The 19,445-nt window shown below is 39.7% G+C and overlaps 1 protein-coding gene and 1 long non-coding RNA gene across 3 annotated transcripts in view; one reads left to right on the plus strand and one right to left on the minus strand.

Moving 5' to 3' along the window:
* Positions 1 to 18,028, minus strand: part of LOC146002561 (uncharacterized) — a 79,395-nt gene extending 61,367 nt beyond the window's left edge. The window contains exon 1 of the mRNA XM_083140492.1: positions 17,881 to 18,028. Within this exon, the coding sequence (XP_082996618.1) occupies positions 17,881 to 17,901 (21 nt within the window). The 5' untranslated portion in view covers positions 17,902 to 18,028. The remainder of the gene's footprint in view (positions 1 to 17,880) is intronic.
* Positions 1 to 19,445, plus strand: part of LOC146002562 (uncharacterized) — a 503,824-nt gene that overhangs the window by 54,769 nt on the left and 429,610 nt on the right. Inside the window, exon 1 of one of the 2 annotated variants that reach the window (XR_014443724.1) lies at positions 17,388 to 17,475. The exons of the other annotated variant lie outside the window; for it this stretch is intronic. This is a non-coding gene — a long non-coding RNA (uncharacterized LOC146002562). Of the gene's footprint in view, positions 1 to 17,387; positions 17,476 to 19,445 lie in introns of those variants that run through there. 2 annotated transcript variants of the gene reach the window in all.

The following is a 19,445-nucleotide window of genomic DNA, read 5'->3' on the forward strand; positions in this document are numbered from 1 at the left end:
GATGTGCGTCTACGTGTAAACAACGATAGTCTACATTCTACACGTAGACTATTTTATACACGGAGATCAGGTAATCTATGTAAACAACATGGCGAAAGGTGATAACAAAGGGCGCCGTGGAATTGAAAGAAAATTATACTGCGTATCATTTGCTGATGAGTGAAGAGAACTTTTCATACTCTATCTTCCAAATTCGAACAATTTCTCACCTAGGAAGAAACTTAATATAGGAAATATTCTAGTGTTTTATGGGAAAAAGACCACTCTTGCCTCACGACTGCCATCTGTTGTTGTGTTTTGCATACTATTTATCTTCTTCCATAGTTGATGATACAAGAGAAGAGAAATTTTATTGTAAATAGGATTCTCTTCATTTCGTTAGGAACCAATATAGTTGGAAATGTCACTTTCCTTTCATGAAAGTCTTGAAAATTAATTTTAATGCACTTTAGATTGTCTAGGTAGTCTATGTAAACTACAACCCAATATAATCTACGCGTAGATTACATGTAGACAACGCATGTAGACGTAAACTTATAGTCTACGGCACATCACTGCTAGTAACATGTATTCAAATTTACATACTACCTCCCCCCACCTCAAAGAAGCTATCTTTCAAAATGAAATTACAAGTACGGCACTGAGCAGGCACTCCCCCCCCCCCCCCCAAGCAACAAGCTTAATTCGCACAGTGTGGACAACAACCTTAACCCTATAAAGATAAGGATTCGTTGAGTTGACGATGCGTAAATACAAAAAAGGTATCCCCAACCCTTTCTGCCACATGATGCGCTTGGCACTCTCAGTACCTTCAATTGGCCTGGAACTGTGGAGGGAGTGATACTGTCTGGGTCGAATTGCCGTCCAGTTGACAAATTATTTGATATTATCTTTATCTGTGTAGTCGTTCTGACGAAGCTTTAACGTAAGCAAATTTGCCACATCTATTTTTTTATTTCGACATGGAAAGAAGCAATTGTGTTATGCAAGACAAACCTAAAAATGTGGTTTTGCTGCTTCAGAGAACTCATGACACAGCATCCATCTATCAAACTTCCAAATAACCTGTGATAACCATAAAGGAAAGAAGGATGACAAAAAATGTTTATCAGCCATTGTTCCAAAGCAATATGTGGAGAATACCAAACAAATTGCTGTTCAAATGTAACTATGAACGTTAAATCATGTCAAATCATTTTTGTCAGTTACTAATACTATCAGAAACAAATTATGTTATTAACTAATTTTAATTGCAAATAAAGCTCATCCCATAAAGCAAAAGAGTAAGGTCGCCAAAATGACTACGCCTTAGTTTTAGCGTTCCTGATTTTCCACGTTCGCTCTGTAGGGTTAAGAATAGCTGGTTAGGTGTTTAAAGAGAAAAATATTGCAAGTTATAGCCATGAAATTAAGTTGCACCTTGGAACTCCCCCCTCCCACAGACGACAATAAAGTGGAGGTTGGTCAGTTTCCTTGCATAAATGACAATTGGCCAATCTTCCATCGTTGGGTCCTTAGAGGTTGCCCTGTTGGCTGATGACACCACTTCCAATATGGTCGTGGACAAGAATGTGTGTAGCCCTACCTCCAAATCCTCAATGGCCCTTGATGACGAGATACGATGCATAGGGGACAACTAACTAACTAACTATCTAACCTTCTTAAACCCGAAGGTTTATGGCTGCAGCAACACAAGCCTTCCATCTGTCCCTATCCTGGTCAAGATCAGTTCAATCTTTTTCCATCCCTACTGATTTCCTTTAGGTCCATCTCAACGTTATCCCTCCATCTTCGTCCTGGACTTCCTACAGGTCTCTTACCATCATGTTTCCCAACAGGAATCCTGTAAACTCTTCTTTCCACTCCCATTCGTGCCACATGGCCTGCCTACATAAGTCTTCTTGATTGAATTATTCTAATAATATGCGGACAGGAATACAAATTGTGTACTTCTAAATTATGTAACCTTCTCCTTCTCATAGGGAACAGCTGTACCTTTTATTGGTTAATCGAGTTAATCGCAAATTATTGGCTATTATTAGACATGGGTATCTAATTCGCTCAAAGAAGCAACACCTTCCCATATTTATCGTGACTAGTGAGAGATCTCAATAAGAAAAATTAGCATGAAGACTCCGTTTCGTATGTTTACAACATTGCATGCCTTTGCTTTAGGAATCCAAGACGCATTCTATTGCGTCAGTGATGCTTACTTTCCACTTTATAACCGTGAGATTACGGGCTGTTTACGTAATGTGTGGTACTCTTGGGTTTTATAGTACCATGGCAACAGGTGTGGAAGGTTAGCATGTTGATATAGGCCACATGTTATAGTAGGTGGTCATAAATGCGAAGGAGCTGATCGGCCTTACGTTTGATGATCGCATGCCGTAAATGGTTCGGTGCGTGTCAGGATCTCTCAACCTTCAGTCTCCATTGCACTTTCGATTCTCATCCTCGGGATTTTTCCACAGTGGAAGCTCGCCTGTCTGTTATTCCGTGGCCAGGAGGTAAAACTGGATTTGCGAGCAATGTTCCAATTTGGAAATTTGCTTTCAGATGAAACTTTATTGCTCGTGAACCACTATCCGGTTTGTCACATTCCTGACAACATTGCACGAGGCGTTTATTTCGGAAACCTTTAAAAAGCATGGTGATGGTGATAATATTGGAAAAATTAAATCAAGAAGACTTAGGTGGGCAGGCCATGTGGCACGAATGGAAGAGGAAAGAAGAGTTTACAGAATTCTTGTTGGTAAACCTGACGGTATAAGACCTGTAGGAAGGTCAAGACGAAGATGGAGGGACGTTGAGATGGACCTAAAGGAAATCGGTAGGGATAAGAGAAAATGAATTCGTCATTCTTAGGATAGGGACAGATGGAAGGCTTTTGTTGCTGCAGCCATTAACCTTGGGTTTAAGAAGGCTAGAGTGAGTTAGTTAGATGGTGATATGTAGGTCTCGGAAGTTGAAGACCTTTAAATTCCCAAAAAAAATACCTATAAAAGACCTAAAAATATCAAAAAAGGACCTAAAAACGGGAAAAGGGACGTATAAATGTGATCCAAATTAAATAATAACTTCAGTTTTAATTACATATTTAATGAATAAAAAATACAACATTCTGGTGGTATGGAACACAGTGCGAAAAAACTATATGAATGAAATGCATCTTTTTCATTCCAATTTTTTTTTGTCTCGTTTCAGGGATGGTTCAAATATTAATACATTTATATCTCTTTTTTATTTCTTTATACAGAAAGGATGTTTAAGAGGTGATGAACTGAAGATGATTCGAATTGGGAATGGGCAGTAAACACGTAGTGGAAAGAAGGTGAAGTTGCAAAAAAGAGCCGTTAAAACCTATAAAACGGCTAAAAAAGGATAAATAAGCCAAAAACGACGAAAAGGCAAAAAAAAAAAAAAAAAGAACAAACAAAACCCACCGTTTTCTGGTCTACAATGACCCAAAATGAACATATATTATGTTTGGCCCCGTCCTCGGACACAAGGACTCCTTCATTACAAGGCGACAACACTGCCTCTACTTCATTAGGAGGCCCAAATAAAGAATAAGTAAATAGCGGGTGGAGAGGTAAAAACTGCTCTATAGGTTCTGTCTGAAAGCAAGGAAACAGATATGCCTATGAGCAAGATAGATTAATGATCATTCTTATTCCAGTATATTTGTTGGCATTCAAAATTCTTGTTTCAATTTTACAGATCGTATCGCAATGATGCGATGTTGGCAGCCACAGGAATTCCATTTTGTGCATCGTTATAACTCTTGAGATTCCACAGTACTGCATTCATTGCAGTTCATGCAGATAAGATACCCTATCTGGGCTTACTGTGAGTAATTTGAGTCCTTGAACCCCATTGGTAACCTAACACATCGCTTCTTAAATCCGGGCGGAGCTACCAGGCTGTAGCTACAAGGGCAAAGGTCTCAGTCCTATTCTTCTGTGTTTTACAAGTCTCAAGTTTAACTCACGTTATATATTTAGTCTTTCCCTATTCTAAACAGCACGCGTGAATATGTTCTTATTGACAATTTCCTTGAATTTCAACAAAAACGCTGCTGACCACTGAATATACTTCTATCAATACTTGCTTCACAAAATAGAAGTAAACCTTCGTGAAGTTGAAGTTAGAAGGACTAGCATCCACATATTATCTGAATTAACATAATTTTTTCATGGGGTGTAAGGGGTGACTTTTAGCGAAGACACCCACATGTCAACTTCGCTTCCACGTAATACATCCTATTGTATTTTGCAGACTGGCAAGGCTCTGGCGTCTTGGCTCAAGGCCAGTATGATCCTCCGTGGGGATCGTGTTGTGTCGTCCATATATGTTTGTGATCGCCATTTCATCCATCTCATATTTTTGTGATCGCCATTTCATCCATCTCATATGTTTGTGATCGCCATTCCATCCATCTCATATGTTTGTGATCGCCATTTCATCCATCTCATATATTTGTGATCGCCATTTCATCCATCTCATATATTTGTGATCGCCATTTCATCCATCTCATATGGTTGTGATCGCCATTTCATTCATCTCATATGTTTGTGATCGCCATTTCATCCATCTCATATGTTTGTGATCGCCATTTCATCTATCTCATATGTTGTTATCACCATTTCATCCATCTCATATGTTTGTGATCGCCATTTCATCCATCTCATATGCTTGTGATCGCCATTTCATCTATCTCATATGTTGTTATCGCCATTTCATCCATCTCATATGTTTGTGATCGCCATTTCATCCATCTCATATGTTTGTGATCGCCATTTCATCCATCTCATATGTTTGTGATCGCCATTTCATCCATCTCATCTTTACCACCACCCTCATCTTCACAATTAGCAGAAGAGCGAAGTAAAATAAAACAAATAAATCAATAAATTTTTCATCTTGATCCATGAATAAATACAGTTGCAGAATACAGAATAAATTCAATCAGTAATAACCGTCATGACTGTGTCAACATCCCATTAGAGCGTCTACTCCGAAGACATATCCGTTGCATTTCTTTTTGTCTTCCTCAGTTGCCGTCATAAACGAATTTCAAGCTATTCAGTACGACGTGATACTAAGGTGAGACTTTGGCAAGAAGTTCAGGGCGACACATACTTGAAACATCTCATTATTCACCGCCACTTCCTTGCGCTAGAATCATTAATCGCACGTCTCGGGCAGTAGCGACGGCGTTTACTACACACATTCCTTGCATTGAATTTTTTTATTGGCGGAGGTAGTATGAATGTGAGGTCCAGTGATTTTATTCAGTGGCTATTTGTTGAGAATTTTCCAGCATCAGACTGCGTTCCAGCGGCAAAGATGATTATTGGTGTTCTTTTCTTTAATAGTTCTTCTGTATAGGATACATCTTTTTAAAAAAAAAACTCATAATAAATTTTGAGCATTTTTTCAACCGTAAATAAAATTATTAATGCATTAGGACGTGAGAGAAACCGTTAAATATTTGCTTAGCCATCGTTTATGTTCCACTGTTGCCATTCACTTTGACTAAATTTTACTTTTCTCTCTGTTCCCCTGCTTGATCTTCCATTCACTAGCCTTGTCTACTTCGCTGACTTTTTGACACTATATGTAGTTTTCTTTTAAATTTTTAATTAAATTTTTTTGGCTGCGTCAGCACTGAGGCTATTTTGCACCCGTCACACTATACGGGGTCCAGCCCCTTATCATAACAAAAATAAAAGCGTGTCTGAAAACTAAAATTCCCTTACCTTGGTTAAAAGCTGAGGCTAAAAAGGGCGCTCAGCACAAATAAGGACAAAACACAGGACGACACAGAATTATACTGGCCATGGGGCCAGTCGCCAGAGCCTCGTGCGTCTGCAGTCCAGGGTGTATGTACTATGTGGAAGTGAGGTTGACTATTGGGTGCACTACGTGTAAGAAGCACCCGTTACACCCCACTATACACTGAAAGGAAATGACGTTGAACCAAGTAGACGAATAGCGGTGTTCAAGTTCAGAAGATTCAACAAATGCCTGTCCGCTTATTTAAACGTTCATTTGATTAGTTAGCACGCCCCACGTGATCATACACCACACGCTACACCGCTCCAGAACGTAGCGCAAACGGTGCACACACCAAATACACTACTTGACACCAAATCAACAAAGTAGACGAGTGGGTGTTGCACCGTGTAACCAACTTGAAGTGCGAGTGCAGAGAGAGTCAAAGAGTGCAGCGAACTGAGCTAATGAATGCTAAAGGATCTAACCTGAAACTCCTTGAATAAAAGCCGACATCCTCACCACTACTCCTCTTCGGGGAGGCTCTTGCGTACATATTGTCGATAGCTGTAGAATACCTGACTCCACAAGGGATCAACCACCGAGAAGATTTTTGTGATATTATTGAGTGGACTATGGCGACCTTCCCAACACATTATCGACAATTCATTGTAGAGCATTCAAAGTGATCTTCGTATAGTTTACTTTTGCTGTCGTCTAAATATCTGTGATATAAAATATACTTATAGTGGATGGGTTTGTACCATTCTGATATCTAGACAATAGGAAAAGCAAAAGCAGACGAAAATTCTTTTCAATGCTCTAGAAGATTTTTTTTTTTTTTAAATATCTTAGCGGTTCTTCGAAACAAGAGAAATTTTTGAAAATTCCTTTACTGACAAGAAAGGCAAAAGTCCAGCCACACCTTAGAAAGGCTTCGATAGTTCTGCAGAAGTCTTCCTTACAAGGTCTCCCCTTTGGGCATCTGTTTTTTCTTTGTTCAACCTACTTTTGTGCGTATAATTAAATGAAGGACTCACTCTAATCATGGTTCGGTTCCAGATTAAATAACAGCTATTCAACAAAAGCGACACAATGCTCCTTCCAACCTGTCTGGGTGGGTTTGTGCCATTGGTTCTAAATCAGAATTAAACTAGTCTGCTCACTCAAAACCTTGTAAGCATTAGTCACAATTACAGTGGCTGATGTACAGCCAAGGATAGAAGTTTTCCGTCAGTGTCTCCTCCTATAACCAACTTGCTTTAAACACGAAATATGTTGATGTGGATTGAATTTGTATTGTTTAGGATAATCGACAAAAAGATTTCCTTGTATGGTATCTAATTCTCAATGTACAGAAGGAAGATGTAAAATACTTTCAACACGCATTAGAATACTTGATTCGAAATCTTGAATACTGCGATGAGACTGGTCAAAATACAGATGTGATTGAAACATTATTAATTTGGATCGACTAGATTGTAATGTTATCATTAAGACCCGGATAGTTATGAACTTATAATACAGGGTAATTCAAAATGAATGGTGCAAATTTGCACAGTTATTATGACGTTACTGATAGAAAAATCAGACAAGGCATCAATATAAAGAGAACTCTGGAAGTTTTCTTCTCACTAAGTGGGCTTGTGCTGCTTTGCCGCTGTTCCACCAGGATCGCCAGTGTCGCAAAATGGCTAATGACCAGTAGAAGGTGTATTGTATGTTGGAGCTATCAGGAACTGGTTCACTCACAATGGTGCAAAGACATTTCCATATGCTTTTAGGTAGTAATGCACATATATTTCACCCTTCCGAAATATTTTCCAAAGTTAGAACTGTGAATCGTTAGTGTCTTAGAAACCAATGCCAATGACTTGCTGTCTCGTGCATAGCATGTGCTTGATTATCGTTTGGATGTTTACCGTATTACACGTGGTTCCAGTGTTGAATCTTTGTAATGTGAGTCAGAGATACACTACCTTTTTACAAGTTTTCCTTCAGTTTTCTTACATGTAAACAGATATTTCTTATTTTCCTTTCAACTCATACAATTTAGCATGCATTAAATGTAAAAGTTGCAGTTCTGAATTCTTTCACACGGTCTTGTTTTATAAAGGAATGAAGAATTGCATTCCTTACAGATCATCATTTCTGTTGATTACGCCATGCTATCTCAATTTTTCAACCTTGAAACTCCCTAATAATATTTTTATGCTCAGCAAGAAACACGCTCTACTTGATAAGATACAATTGGACTAAGGCAACAATATCATCTATACAGACTGTCCATTACATTGTTGTCGTTTTTCGCTCAAGAAGAGTAGTTGAATGTTTCCACGAGACGAAGAAAGAAGTCTTATCTCCTGTGGAGAACAAACAACAGCGACGGAAGAAAACAGGAAGTTATATTATTAAGAAGACAGACAATACGCCCAACACACAGACGTAAAATAAAATTTTACTAGTGATTCTTGGCTCTACAATATGCAAGAAGTTTATATATGTGTGTTTCATACATGAATTTTCATATACAGTTGCATGTATCGAAAAACTTTTAAAGTATGTGCATTTGTATTTGCAATATGTTATAATGTTCTGTAAAGGTCAGTTCGAAAGTAAATGTGACAATAGTTTTTATGCAGGCAGCATTTACTTTGGGTATATTTCATTGCGGAGGAGCCTAGCATTTTGTACCGACAATACTTTGATGTAGACTTTCAAATACACATGTTCGAAATATTACAGTGATGACTTTCATGTTTACCAGAAGGACGGCCTCCCCGATGGCGTAGTGATACTCGTTGGAGGCGCAATGACTCCAGTGATGCACTTAGATACAACAAAATGATCTCGGGACCTCAGAAGTTATGCTTTTTTTGTTTCAATTCCATTTGATACAGTAGATAAGATAAGGACATTTTGAAGAACTTAATATTAAGCATTCAATTACTGCAATGGACGCAGCAAAAGTGGATTGAGTGTGCATATATGATCATGTGGGCATAACAGGGCGACAGCCGTAACGGTAAGATGAAGAGAAACATTAGTGATTGTACATTGTGACGTCATTATTGCTACTGCGACTTGCGTATAAGGCTTGTGCTGTGCCTATCCTAACAGTATTTGAAATGCTAATTGTGTTACGCGTGCGGGCAGCCTAGGGAGTTGAGAGTTCAAAGATTTGTCGGCAATTGTTCGTTCGCTCCAATGGGCTTGTCCTTGTCACAGAATAAGAAAATGCCATCATTAGACAATGCATTGAGATGCTCCGAGATAAAAAAGGAACTGCTTCTTGCACAGCGGAGTCTCATTTCGGAGCTGACTGACTGCAATTACAACCAAGAAGAATGTTAACTGTTTTCCAACCGAAAAATATGATCGTCGTTACTTCGTTCCTCGTTTTGCTTGGCACACTTTCTTCAGTAGCAAACATGCTCTGACAAACAAATGGAAACCTCTTTTTTTCTAAGGTACTGTTCGTCTCGTAATGATCGAGCGAGCGTATGGGCAGAATTAATGAGATGAGTTTCTTCGTGATCAAACGGAGACCGTCACGTGGATGAGCCACGCGTGCTATTACGGGCTGAACAGGCCCGTAACCAGGATTTCATTTCTGGGGGGAGGGGTCATCCCTCATGATCAGCCCCAATCCAAAGGCAAAAAAGAGGGGTAGAAGCCCTGAAAATGAATTTTATCAGTATATTACAACTTTTTATAAAAGATGTTTAATCCCGCTAAGGAAGTAAAATTAATTACCACTATACATTATTAAAATTAGATATTTGTAGGATTTCTGGGGGGTTGAGCCCCCCTTAGCCCTCTCTTGGCTACGTGCCTGTGTAGGGACCATAGGAAGCGAACGAGATAATATTTGGAAGTCGACGAGGATAAAAAGTGGCTCAGCAATTCAGAGGTCTTGGGTTCGATTCAGGTCAAGTAAATTATTGACTGAGGAAATTAAGGATACTAAATACACTGCAGTGTACATTTCAGTTACTATACGCCCCTTAGTCCATATTTAGGACAATCGGGACACACACCGCTGTGCAATGTGCCTGCACGAGAACCGACGTGAAATATGTTAGTCGAAGTCCAGATTTAGATGCCAGAATAGAGTCATGTCCACAACTTCGTAATAACTTGGAGTGTAATCAGTTTTGGTCGATCACAAACGCATTTTGTATTTTTTTTTAAAAAAATACGTCACTTTTCTGTCACTTTTGGCTAATCGCGGCGGTAAGGATGAGTAATGAGGGACACTCACAAAGAATGGGAGGAGATGGTATAATTTTAAGTAATGTTTATGCTTTTTGAGAAGCATGAGCCTATTACACTGTCTCTGTGGAAATGTTTAATATCTCTCTGCCATTTGTATGTATTGTGCATGTTCTGTGCAGGTTCGTTTACAACTTTGCACTTGGCTCAAGGGATTTTTTTACACCCCATTTTTAACTTTCAGGTAGGGATTTAGATTTTTTCCTCGTATAGTTTGGAGGGTTGATTTGATTTGGTTTATTTTACTTCTCTTTACTGCCACTTTTGGCTAATCGCGAAAATGATGATGAGTGATGATACAAAGAACACTTATGCCCAGGCCGGGATTCGAACTCCGTACTCCTGGCGTTGTGCTAACAACTCTGCCACGGAGGTCGGCAATATACTTTGGAGGATGCAAAATGGTCGTATGTGCCGACGCAAAAAACATTAACTCCTTTTAGTTCGCTGCACCTTTTGACACTAGGTGTAATGCAGGTGTATCCCGGTGTCAGGCTGGTCGTGATGTGCGTCTACGCGTAAAGTTGAGTTGATTTGAGTTGATTTAGTTTATTTTACTTCGCGTTTTGTGCCTCTTGGCTAATTTGCGAAGATGGGGATGAGTGATGAAATGATGAATGGACATTCACAAACAACCAAGCCCGACCGGGATTCGAACCCGGGACCCTTGGCGTCGCAGCGCGATGTGCTAACCACTCGGCCACAGGGTCGGGCGTCTACGCGTAAACAACGATAGTCTACATTCTACACATAGACTATTTTATACACATAGATATCGTAATCTATGTAAACAACATGGCGAAAGGCGATAACTTAGAAAGGGCGTCGTGAAATTAAAATAAAATTATACTGCGTATCAGTTGCTGGTGTGTGAGGAGAACTTTTCATACTCTTTCTTCCAAATTCGAACAATTTCTCGCCTAGGAAGAAACTTAATATAGGAAATATTCTAGTGTTTTATGGGGAAAATACCACTCTTGCCTCACGACTGCCATCTGTTGTTTTTTTTCATACTATTTATCTTCTTCCATAGTTGATAATAGAAGAGAAGATAAATTTGTTGTAAATAGGATTCTTTTTATTTCGTTAGGAACCAATATAGCTGAAAATGTCACTTTCCTTTCATGAAACCCTTGAAAATTAATTATAATGCACTTTAGATTGTCTACGTAGTCTATGTAAAAACTACAACCCAATGTAATCTACGCGTAGATTACGTGTAGACAACGCATGTAGACGTAAACTTATAGTGTACGGAACATCACTGGGCTGGTGCAAGGAAATTACGTTCAACCAAGTAGACGAATGGATGTGTTGAAGTTCAGAAGATTCAACAAATGCATGTCTGCTGCTTTAAGTGTCACGTGGTGATACACCACACGCTACACCGCTCCAGAACGTAGTGCAAACGGTGCAGACACCAAATACACCACCAGGCACCAAATCAACGAAGTAGACGAGTCGGTGTTGCACCGTGGAACCAACGAGACGCGCGAGTGAAGACAGAGTCAACAAGTGTACCGAACTAGACGAGGCTACGAATATTCATTCAATTCATCTTTGAGCGTAATGTATATGCACAAAATATTTGAAATGTGGGGGGCGTAAGGTTCTACAGAAGTACTCTTCACAACAAAGACAAGCGCACAAATCAGGCAAGAAAAAGAAATTCTACCCTCCTTGCACTCAAAATTACAGAATCATTTTTCTTCTGATCTTTACAGAGATAAGGCAGAGACGTCCGGTGGAAATCTAGGAGAGGTACGCGGGTGGAACGGACTAGAACCAGTGGCCTTGAAAGTACCAACATGTTGCCTTAACAATTCACCGAACTCGCTAGGCGTCTCCACAGAATCAGGAAGTAGTTGCAAATTTTCAATTAAATGATTTTTCTTTCACTGGTTTACAACTCTCTCAAATTCCGCTCACATGTCAAGCGTCCCCAAGGAGACTGTAGACGTGGAAAAATATTTTATCGTCCTTTTAAAGCTCATGCATAATCCATGGCAGCAGTAAAAAAATTGTCTGTTACAAAACTTGCACGCTCGAAACAGTGCGTGCGAAAATCCTCACACGCAATAAGTTAATCGTTTATTGAAAAAATAAAGATCCAAAATTCGGTTCGGACGGGCGAAAGAGGGTTTCTTCTCGACGCTACTCTTGGCCATGTGGCCATTCTTCGTCCTCGCGTTGAACCATCAGCAATGCTAATTCAGTGCGTAACACGCCTCCTGGAACGTGCCTGGATTCCAGAGGATTCTAATTGCTCTGCCAGACGCTCTTGCGCAACGCACGTCACACGCTTCCATAACTTGTGTGCGTTTTTAAGAGAGGATGGTTATATCATTCTGTTTCGACCATCACATGTTTTTCAGAACATTGATGCAACGGAGATTTTGTCTTAAAAGGTGGCCACTTGTGAAAGAGCATTGGGAGTGATTTTTTGAAAAAAGATCTTCAAGGTTAGAGCCATTTGGCACGGTTCGATAGTTTTTTTATCGCTGAAATGACGAGAACCTGTATGTTGTGAAAGCATCTTGACAGGAAGGAACGTCAATGTGGATCCCTGAGATGGGCCGCTTAGGTTCACGAATTGTCTTTCATGCAAAGCCTTGCAACTATCCTAGCATCGTTACTGTAGCATTCTCAAGACAACAGTGAAAAAGTAAAACCGCATGGATATCGCAAGGAGCTTTCAGAAAGTGACAGGATACACCTGGCACTTGGAAACGAACCTACAGAAATAAATGCAACCCTTCCTATTACGACAAACTGCACATGTCTATTACTTTCGTGTCACTCAGACTGCATCATGTCGCTTCGGTTGATGGTTAGCGTAGCGCATTACGAATCTAGGTATTGATTGATTGATTAAATGGTGTTTTAAGTCCACTTTATGCACAGTAAAGCTAAATGGGACTGGACCTACAGTTTAAAGTGGGATCCGAACCACTATGTGCCTCCAACGGGTATCGAACCCGGGATCCAATGATTACAAGGCGACGACGCAACCACTTCACCATCGGGAGGTCTACGAAGCTAGGTATCCAAAGGTTAAAGGTAAATATAAAGTTCCCTGTTAAGGCACATTTAGGGTATGTGGGGGTAGGGCCCAACATATTCTCGATCTTGGCCATTTTGATGTGATCAGCGCCACGCTCGGCCGCCTTTAGCCCAGGGTTGCCCCCAGGTACCCATTGATTTGAGGCTGGGTGAGCCCCAGAGTCGCTTTATGCGGGGACAAGGCCTCAAAAATTCCGACCTCAGATTACCCACCCCGGGAATCGAACGCGGGTCTCCCGCAATCCTACCGACTAACCACCGTGGCTCAAGGTATCCAAAGGTCAATTGATTTGCTATATTTTACCTCACTTTTCTTCCAGTTTTGGCTAATCGCGAAGATGAGGATAAGTGATGCTATGATGACATTGGTGAAAGGACATTCACAAAGAGCACCCGTGCCTGGCTGGGATTCGAACCCGGAACTCCTCGCGTCACCAAAGTTCCAAGTATAGGTTAAACATGAACGTTTTGCATTATGATGTCTCTTAATACGTCATCTTAATAATCAAAACTACAAATAGAAATGATTTTATTTTTATCCCCAAAATATACATTCTGCATGTGATATATAGGAGAAAAGTAAATGTTTACATCACTTCGGTTGTGAGTTCGATCAGCGGTCGACTTTCAATCTCGCAACCGAAGGTTCCAGATTCGAGTCCCGGCCTGGTAATACGTGTTCTTTGTAAGTGTACCTTCATCAACCCTATCTCGTCGTTAAAAGCCGCAGAAAATCCATGTCAAATAAGGAAAAATACAAGTACATGTTTACTTATTGCAAAGAAATTAAATCGCAATTTGCGAAAACTGATAGAAAGATGATGAAAATTAAGAAAAAAGGGACGAACAAGCATGACGAACTTTGTGATTGTATTAAGTCTAAATTTCTTCAAGTTACGCTACTTAAGGGCTTACTACCTAAAATATACCTTCTCAATCAATATATTTTATCACTATTAATATTGGTCACCCTTTATATAGCTTCTGGTGTACTGTAGTTGTACATCAAATTGTTCTTGGTCATATTTCTCCCGTTGCAAACATTTTCCCACATCCATTAATCCGTGAGAATGCATTTCCGGTGCCTTGGGTACGTGTGATACTTTATCGTCACCTGACACCATCGTCCATCATTAACGCACTGACCTCCAAACTCAACCAAAGAGAGTGACGATAATGGATGTCTGAGAATTGAAGCCCATCCTCCATGCTATATATCAAGTTACTCTTCCCTAAGGCGTGGAATGTGTTTGAATAACGTTTCCGTTGATTTACAGAGTCCGTAAAGCATTAGGCATGTATCCACTTCGATCTAACACACTTCAGAACACGCCTCTACCACCTACGCAGGAAGGGTAGGTTGGCGGTGTGCTTTCTCCTATTCTATTTGACGCTCTCATTGGTTGAAAGACCAATGCCATTTCCCCCTTGCGCTCCCACGTTCGATTCTCAATCGAAGCACATCGAACCGTTTTCTTTCCCAAGGGGAATGGGTATTCCACATATTGAACGCATGGGCGAGCTATTTAGCAATAATGATATGTTTGACAGACCGATCCTAATACAATGGTCCATTCTATAGTCAGAATTGAAACTGTAGACGCAAAGACTATTCCCTATAAGCACTAAAAATTTGTAAGATAATACCAGAGGGAAGTCGAAAAGTTTGCAAGCTAGAGTCAGACGCCAGAGCTTTGTTAGTTTTCACCGATGCAGTTTCTTAGGAGCTTCACACTGTATAGAGAAAGAACATGTTGTGACTGTCCAAAAATTAACATTCACAATTATTGTAAACTTATTTAGTGAAAACAATTTTAAAGCGTTTGCAACATTGATACGTATTTCTTTTGTTCAAAAAGTTGTTGATAAAAATTGAACATCTAAGATTCGCTGTGAATGCTATCATGGTGATTGTACAAATGTGTTAATATAGTTCTATATTCGAAGTTATTATGTGTCGATGTGTTAAATTGTGCAATCTGTGAACTTAACTGCAAGTTAATTTTGGGTAAGGCAAAAGCCAGGGTCTCAATATTAATGTACCAACTTCACAGTGTTATCAGTAAATATCAGCATTTGAACGCTAACAAGGTTTTGTCTAATGGAGCAAAGTTTCGATAAAATCTGTGGTGGTTAAAGTCACGTTATTATATCAGCTTTAAATGTAGCTATCAAAAGCTTTTAAGGGATAGTTTCAGGCTTAAATTTTGGTGTTCTGATTCCAAACCAGTTATTAAGAAGCTTCTCACTTGCCCCGTCTATATTATTATTAACATCAAGGCAGGAAGATATGGCAAAATGAGGACAGACTACTAAAAAGTACCAAAAATCCTGGTCATACCACTGAAGAGATTCACATGTTGTGTTATTCTTATATACAATGGTCAATGTGCTATTCCTTAAGCTGTTGTCAATACCAATAAATTTACTCCTCAAAAACTTTTCTTGCTTTCGTATCATAATGTTCGAGAACATTTGAAAATTAAATTTTACGTTTATGACGCTACATAGTGTTAAGAAGGATATAATTGTAGACAGTTTCTATGTACATTTCATAATTTAACTTCCTTCTAATTTGTTCCTAAAATTCCATTTGATTCCCTTGTACAAAGAAAAATATTTTCAAATTTAAAATACTTTCTGTAATGAATTAACAAAATGGTACAAAGCTGTACCAGACTATATTATTTGCTATTTTTGGTGGAAATTTAGAATCATATTTGGCAATAATTCTGTACAGATTTAATATTTAGTCCCAATGCTCTACATAGACATCTATTGCTAAAATCTTCAAACTAGAAGCTGTACATAAGTTGAATTTAAAGTTATTCAATTGTTTTGTTTTTTAAAAAACTTTGTTTCTTCCTCATTTATCAGCAAGAAGTTGTGTGTTCTATTTGATATTCAATTATACGTGTCAACAGAGGGTCTAAAAATTATCTCCGATTATCTTATTTGTTTTAATGATTATTAGTGAGCGAGATATCTAATTTTTTGTCACATGGAGTCTTGGGACTAATGGAGTGAAATCAAGTTCATGTGGGTTGGTTTTTGTGACTTTTGAACTTATATTGCAACTCATAGGCGTAACGTGGCGGGATCAAGGAGGGGCACTTGCCCCTCAAAACATTTTCTGGTTTTTGAAAATTTAAAGTTAATGGTACTTTTATTAACCTCCTGGAACCTCAGGACCAAAGTAACGAGTAATTTTATTGTGCAAATGTAACAGTTATGAAAATTATGATATTTTTATGGACTTGACATTTTTTTTTTAATTCTGCCCCCTCTCCCCCCATCAAAAGTTAGGTCCCAAATTACGTCTATGTTGCAACTGATGTTTAGCATGATTTGTCATCTATCTCTTCCCTTCCAGTTAACTTATTCTGAACAAAAATTACACAATTCCTGGTTACATTGCATTCGTAAACATTATCCAACGAGTGAAAATTCTGGAATTTAAAGAAGCCTAAAATGAATTAGCAAATTTTTCTTGAGACCAGAAACGCACGTGTTGTGAATCTTTCAACATATGGAATTATTTTCCTCTGTTACATTTTGGAATTTGCCATCTCGGTGACGGACCTCGTTGAGGTTTGTCTCACAACCTCAACACCGAAGATTCTGGGTTCGGGTCACTTGTAAGTGTCCCTTCACAAAATCATCATTCATCCTCATCACAGTGATTAGCCAAAATGTCACAGTGACATTGGCGAAGCAGAACCACTTCCAATATTGCAAGTCTAGCTTAGAATTTCGTCATTCAAAGGGGAACATTTAGTGGTACACTTCCGTATAGGACCTTTATGGAAGACATATACTCGTATATTGTACAGAAAGAAGATAGAATGGAGTAGTTTGAACACAGTGCGTGTTGCGAGTGCGTGTGTGCTTGCGTAGTGCCATGTGTAGGGGAGCTCGAATTGGAATCGAGCACTCATAAGCGATACTTAAGACGTCACTTTTACATGCGTGGAGTTAAAAAGTAGAGAGAGAAACGGCTTTGTTCCGTTACAGCCGGTGGCAACATTTCTCTGCCAATTGCCGCATTATCAATTGGTGTTTTCCGCTTCTTTTTTGTTTGATCGCCATTGATCACTCTTGCTCTCTGTTTCATCTGAATTTGCAATGGAGGAAAAAAAAAAAGAACACTGACCGGACTGGAAGATGCAGTGGACCGTGCCGTGACGGGTAGAACCAGATTGAAGAAGAAGAACTACACCCGCTGGCAAGAAGAGGCGAAAAACTTGTTCGTGTAATCGCATCGTTGGGCGAGTAGCAGAGGAGATGGCACATCAAACCAGTCGTGCTTCCAGAGCCTTCGAAACGTATTGGATACAGTCCCACGTGGTCACAAAGGTAAGTCAGCACTAGAGATGGACAATATCGGAAATTTGATATCGCGATATATCGTCACAGACGATACGATATTTTTTCCGTATCGTGATATCGGCGATATATAGTCTCCACGATATAAATCACCAAAATATCATGACTATATATCGTCGACACGATATACATAGCCAAAATATTGTGACGATATATCGTCTCCACGATATATATCGTCAAAATATCGTGTAGTTGATATTGCCCGGTCGGTATCGTGATATATAGCCCAACATTAGTCTGCACTCTCGGGTAAAACTGAAACACTTTGCGAACGCACACACACTCACTGTTCACGCACTGATTATTCGCACAAAAACTGTCACTGTTACGTGAAAAATCACTGTCCTTATTTTTTTGTCGGTTTTTTGTACTTACAAAAATGGGAATCCCCCTCATGACTTCTGGCAAGCTCCCTCTAACACAGTGGACAAACAACAGAAAATAATTACTCCCATTCACCTTATATATACCGATATAGCTATGACCTTAGCGAACCACTCTCTCTCCCTCCACACTATCGTTTGTCTACCTGTGCCCCTACCACTACTCTGTCCCCCCCCTCCACTTTTCTTAGTCAACCTCTTCAAGGAAAAATTCACTCTCTGGAGTTGTACGCTCGGATCGGCACATGTCTACGGTGAAATGTCTCTTTCGCCGTCTCGTTTGAGAGCGCTATTGGATGTTGAAGGAGCGGAGAGGCTTTCGACGGCTGCTGGCAATGCCTTCTGCGGCCAATCCACGCGAGCGGGCATTCCGGAAACATTCGCCGCCTGGAGAAACCGACCTTCTCAAGTGCGCCATCTGTGCGGCTGTTGTGGTAAAATGCTGCTGGAAATGTTTTCCGTGTCTCGCTCTGTCGCTGGTGTCCCTTCGATTCCCGTGCGGAGGGTTGGTATGCTCCAAAAGTGTCGCAAACGGTTCAATACACCTCCGCATATATCGTCTAAGTCTTTTTAAACCATAAAACATGAACGATTTGATTTGATTTGCAATGTTAAGTCCACTTTATGCACAGAAGGCTAATCGGGACTGGACCTACGGATTAAATTGGGATCAGAACCACTATGTGCCTCTATCGGGTATCGAACCAAGGACCCCTTGATTACATGACGACAAAAACATGAACGAGTACCATGTGTGGTTTATATATTTGCGTTCTCTTCATAAAGTATTTTATGCAGCTTCTCTTCTCTTTTTTAGGATAAATGCGAGTACGGGGATGAAGGGATTGCCAAAGATATTAAAGGTCCAAGAATCTATAAATTGTAATGAGTTCTATTGGGTTGCGCAAAAGAACCGGAACCATTTTTCTCGCACAATCGGACCGGAATTTGTTGGACCGGATTTAAATTGGTCCGGGAAAAATGTCCCTGGACCGGATTTAAATTGATCCGAAAAAGGTCCCTGGACCGGATTTAAATTGATCCGGGAAAAGATTGCTGGACCGATTCTTTACAGATAAAAAGGTTCTTTACGGTCCAGAACCCATGATGATGGGTGATTTTCTCTCCTGGACCGGAATTGAATTTATTTTAAGTACCTGGACCTCTAACAATCCTGGTGATTGGACGACTTTGACGAACAAACACAAAAACAACAACCATTTCCTGCCCGGGACTCGAATTCAGTACCACCACAGTCGAGACACCTCGACACACATGCCACGCCCACTGCGACTAAAGCTAGCGTGATCTCAATATTTTCTATTACTCCATTAATGAATAGTAAACCTCAGTAACCAACAGATATTCTCTAGACAATTATGTTTGTCCAACATTTGACAAAGTTATCTTGAAAATGCATTCAGTAATCAAGTCGCATTTGTGCACGAAAATCTGTGCCCCCATCGATAATCGAACGTGGAAACCCTTGAATACATTCAATGGCGTAGCCATAATTTTTTATCGGAAGAGATCTAATTTTCAAAACAAATAGTACTG

Source organism: Lepisma saccharinum, chromosome 18, assembly GCF_977018435.1.
Source record: "Lepisma saccharinum chromosome 18, izLepSacc3.1, whole genome shotgun sequence".
In the NCBI taxonomy this organism is placed as follows: domain Eukaryota; kingdom Metazoa; phylum Arthropoda; class Insecta; order Zygentoma; family Lepismatidae; genus Lepisma; species Lepisma saccharinum.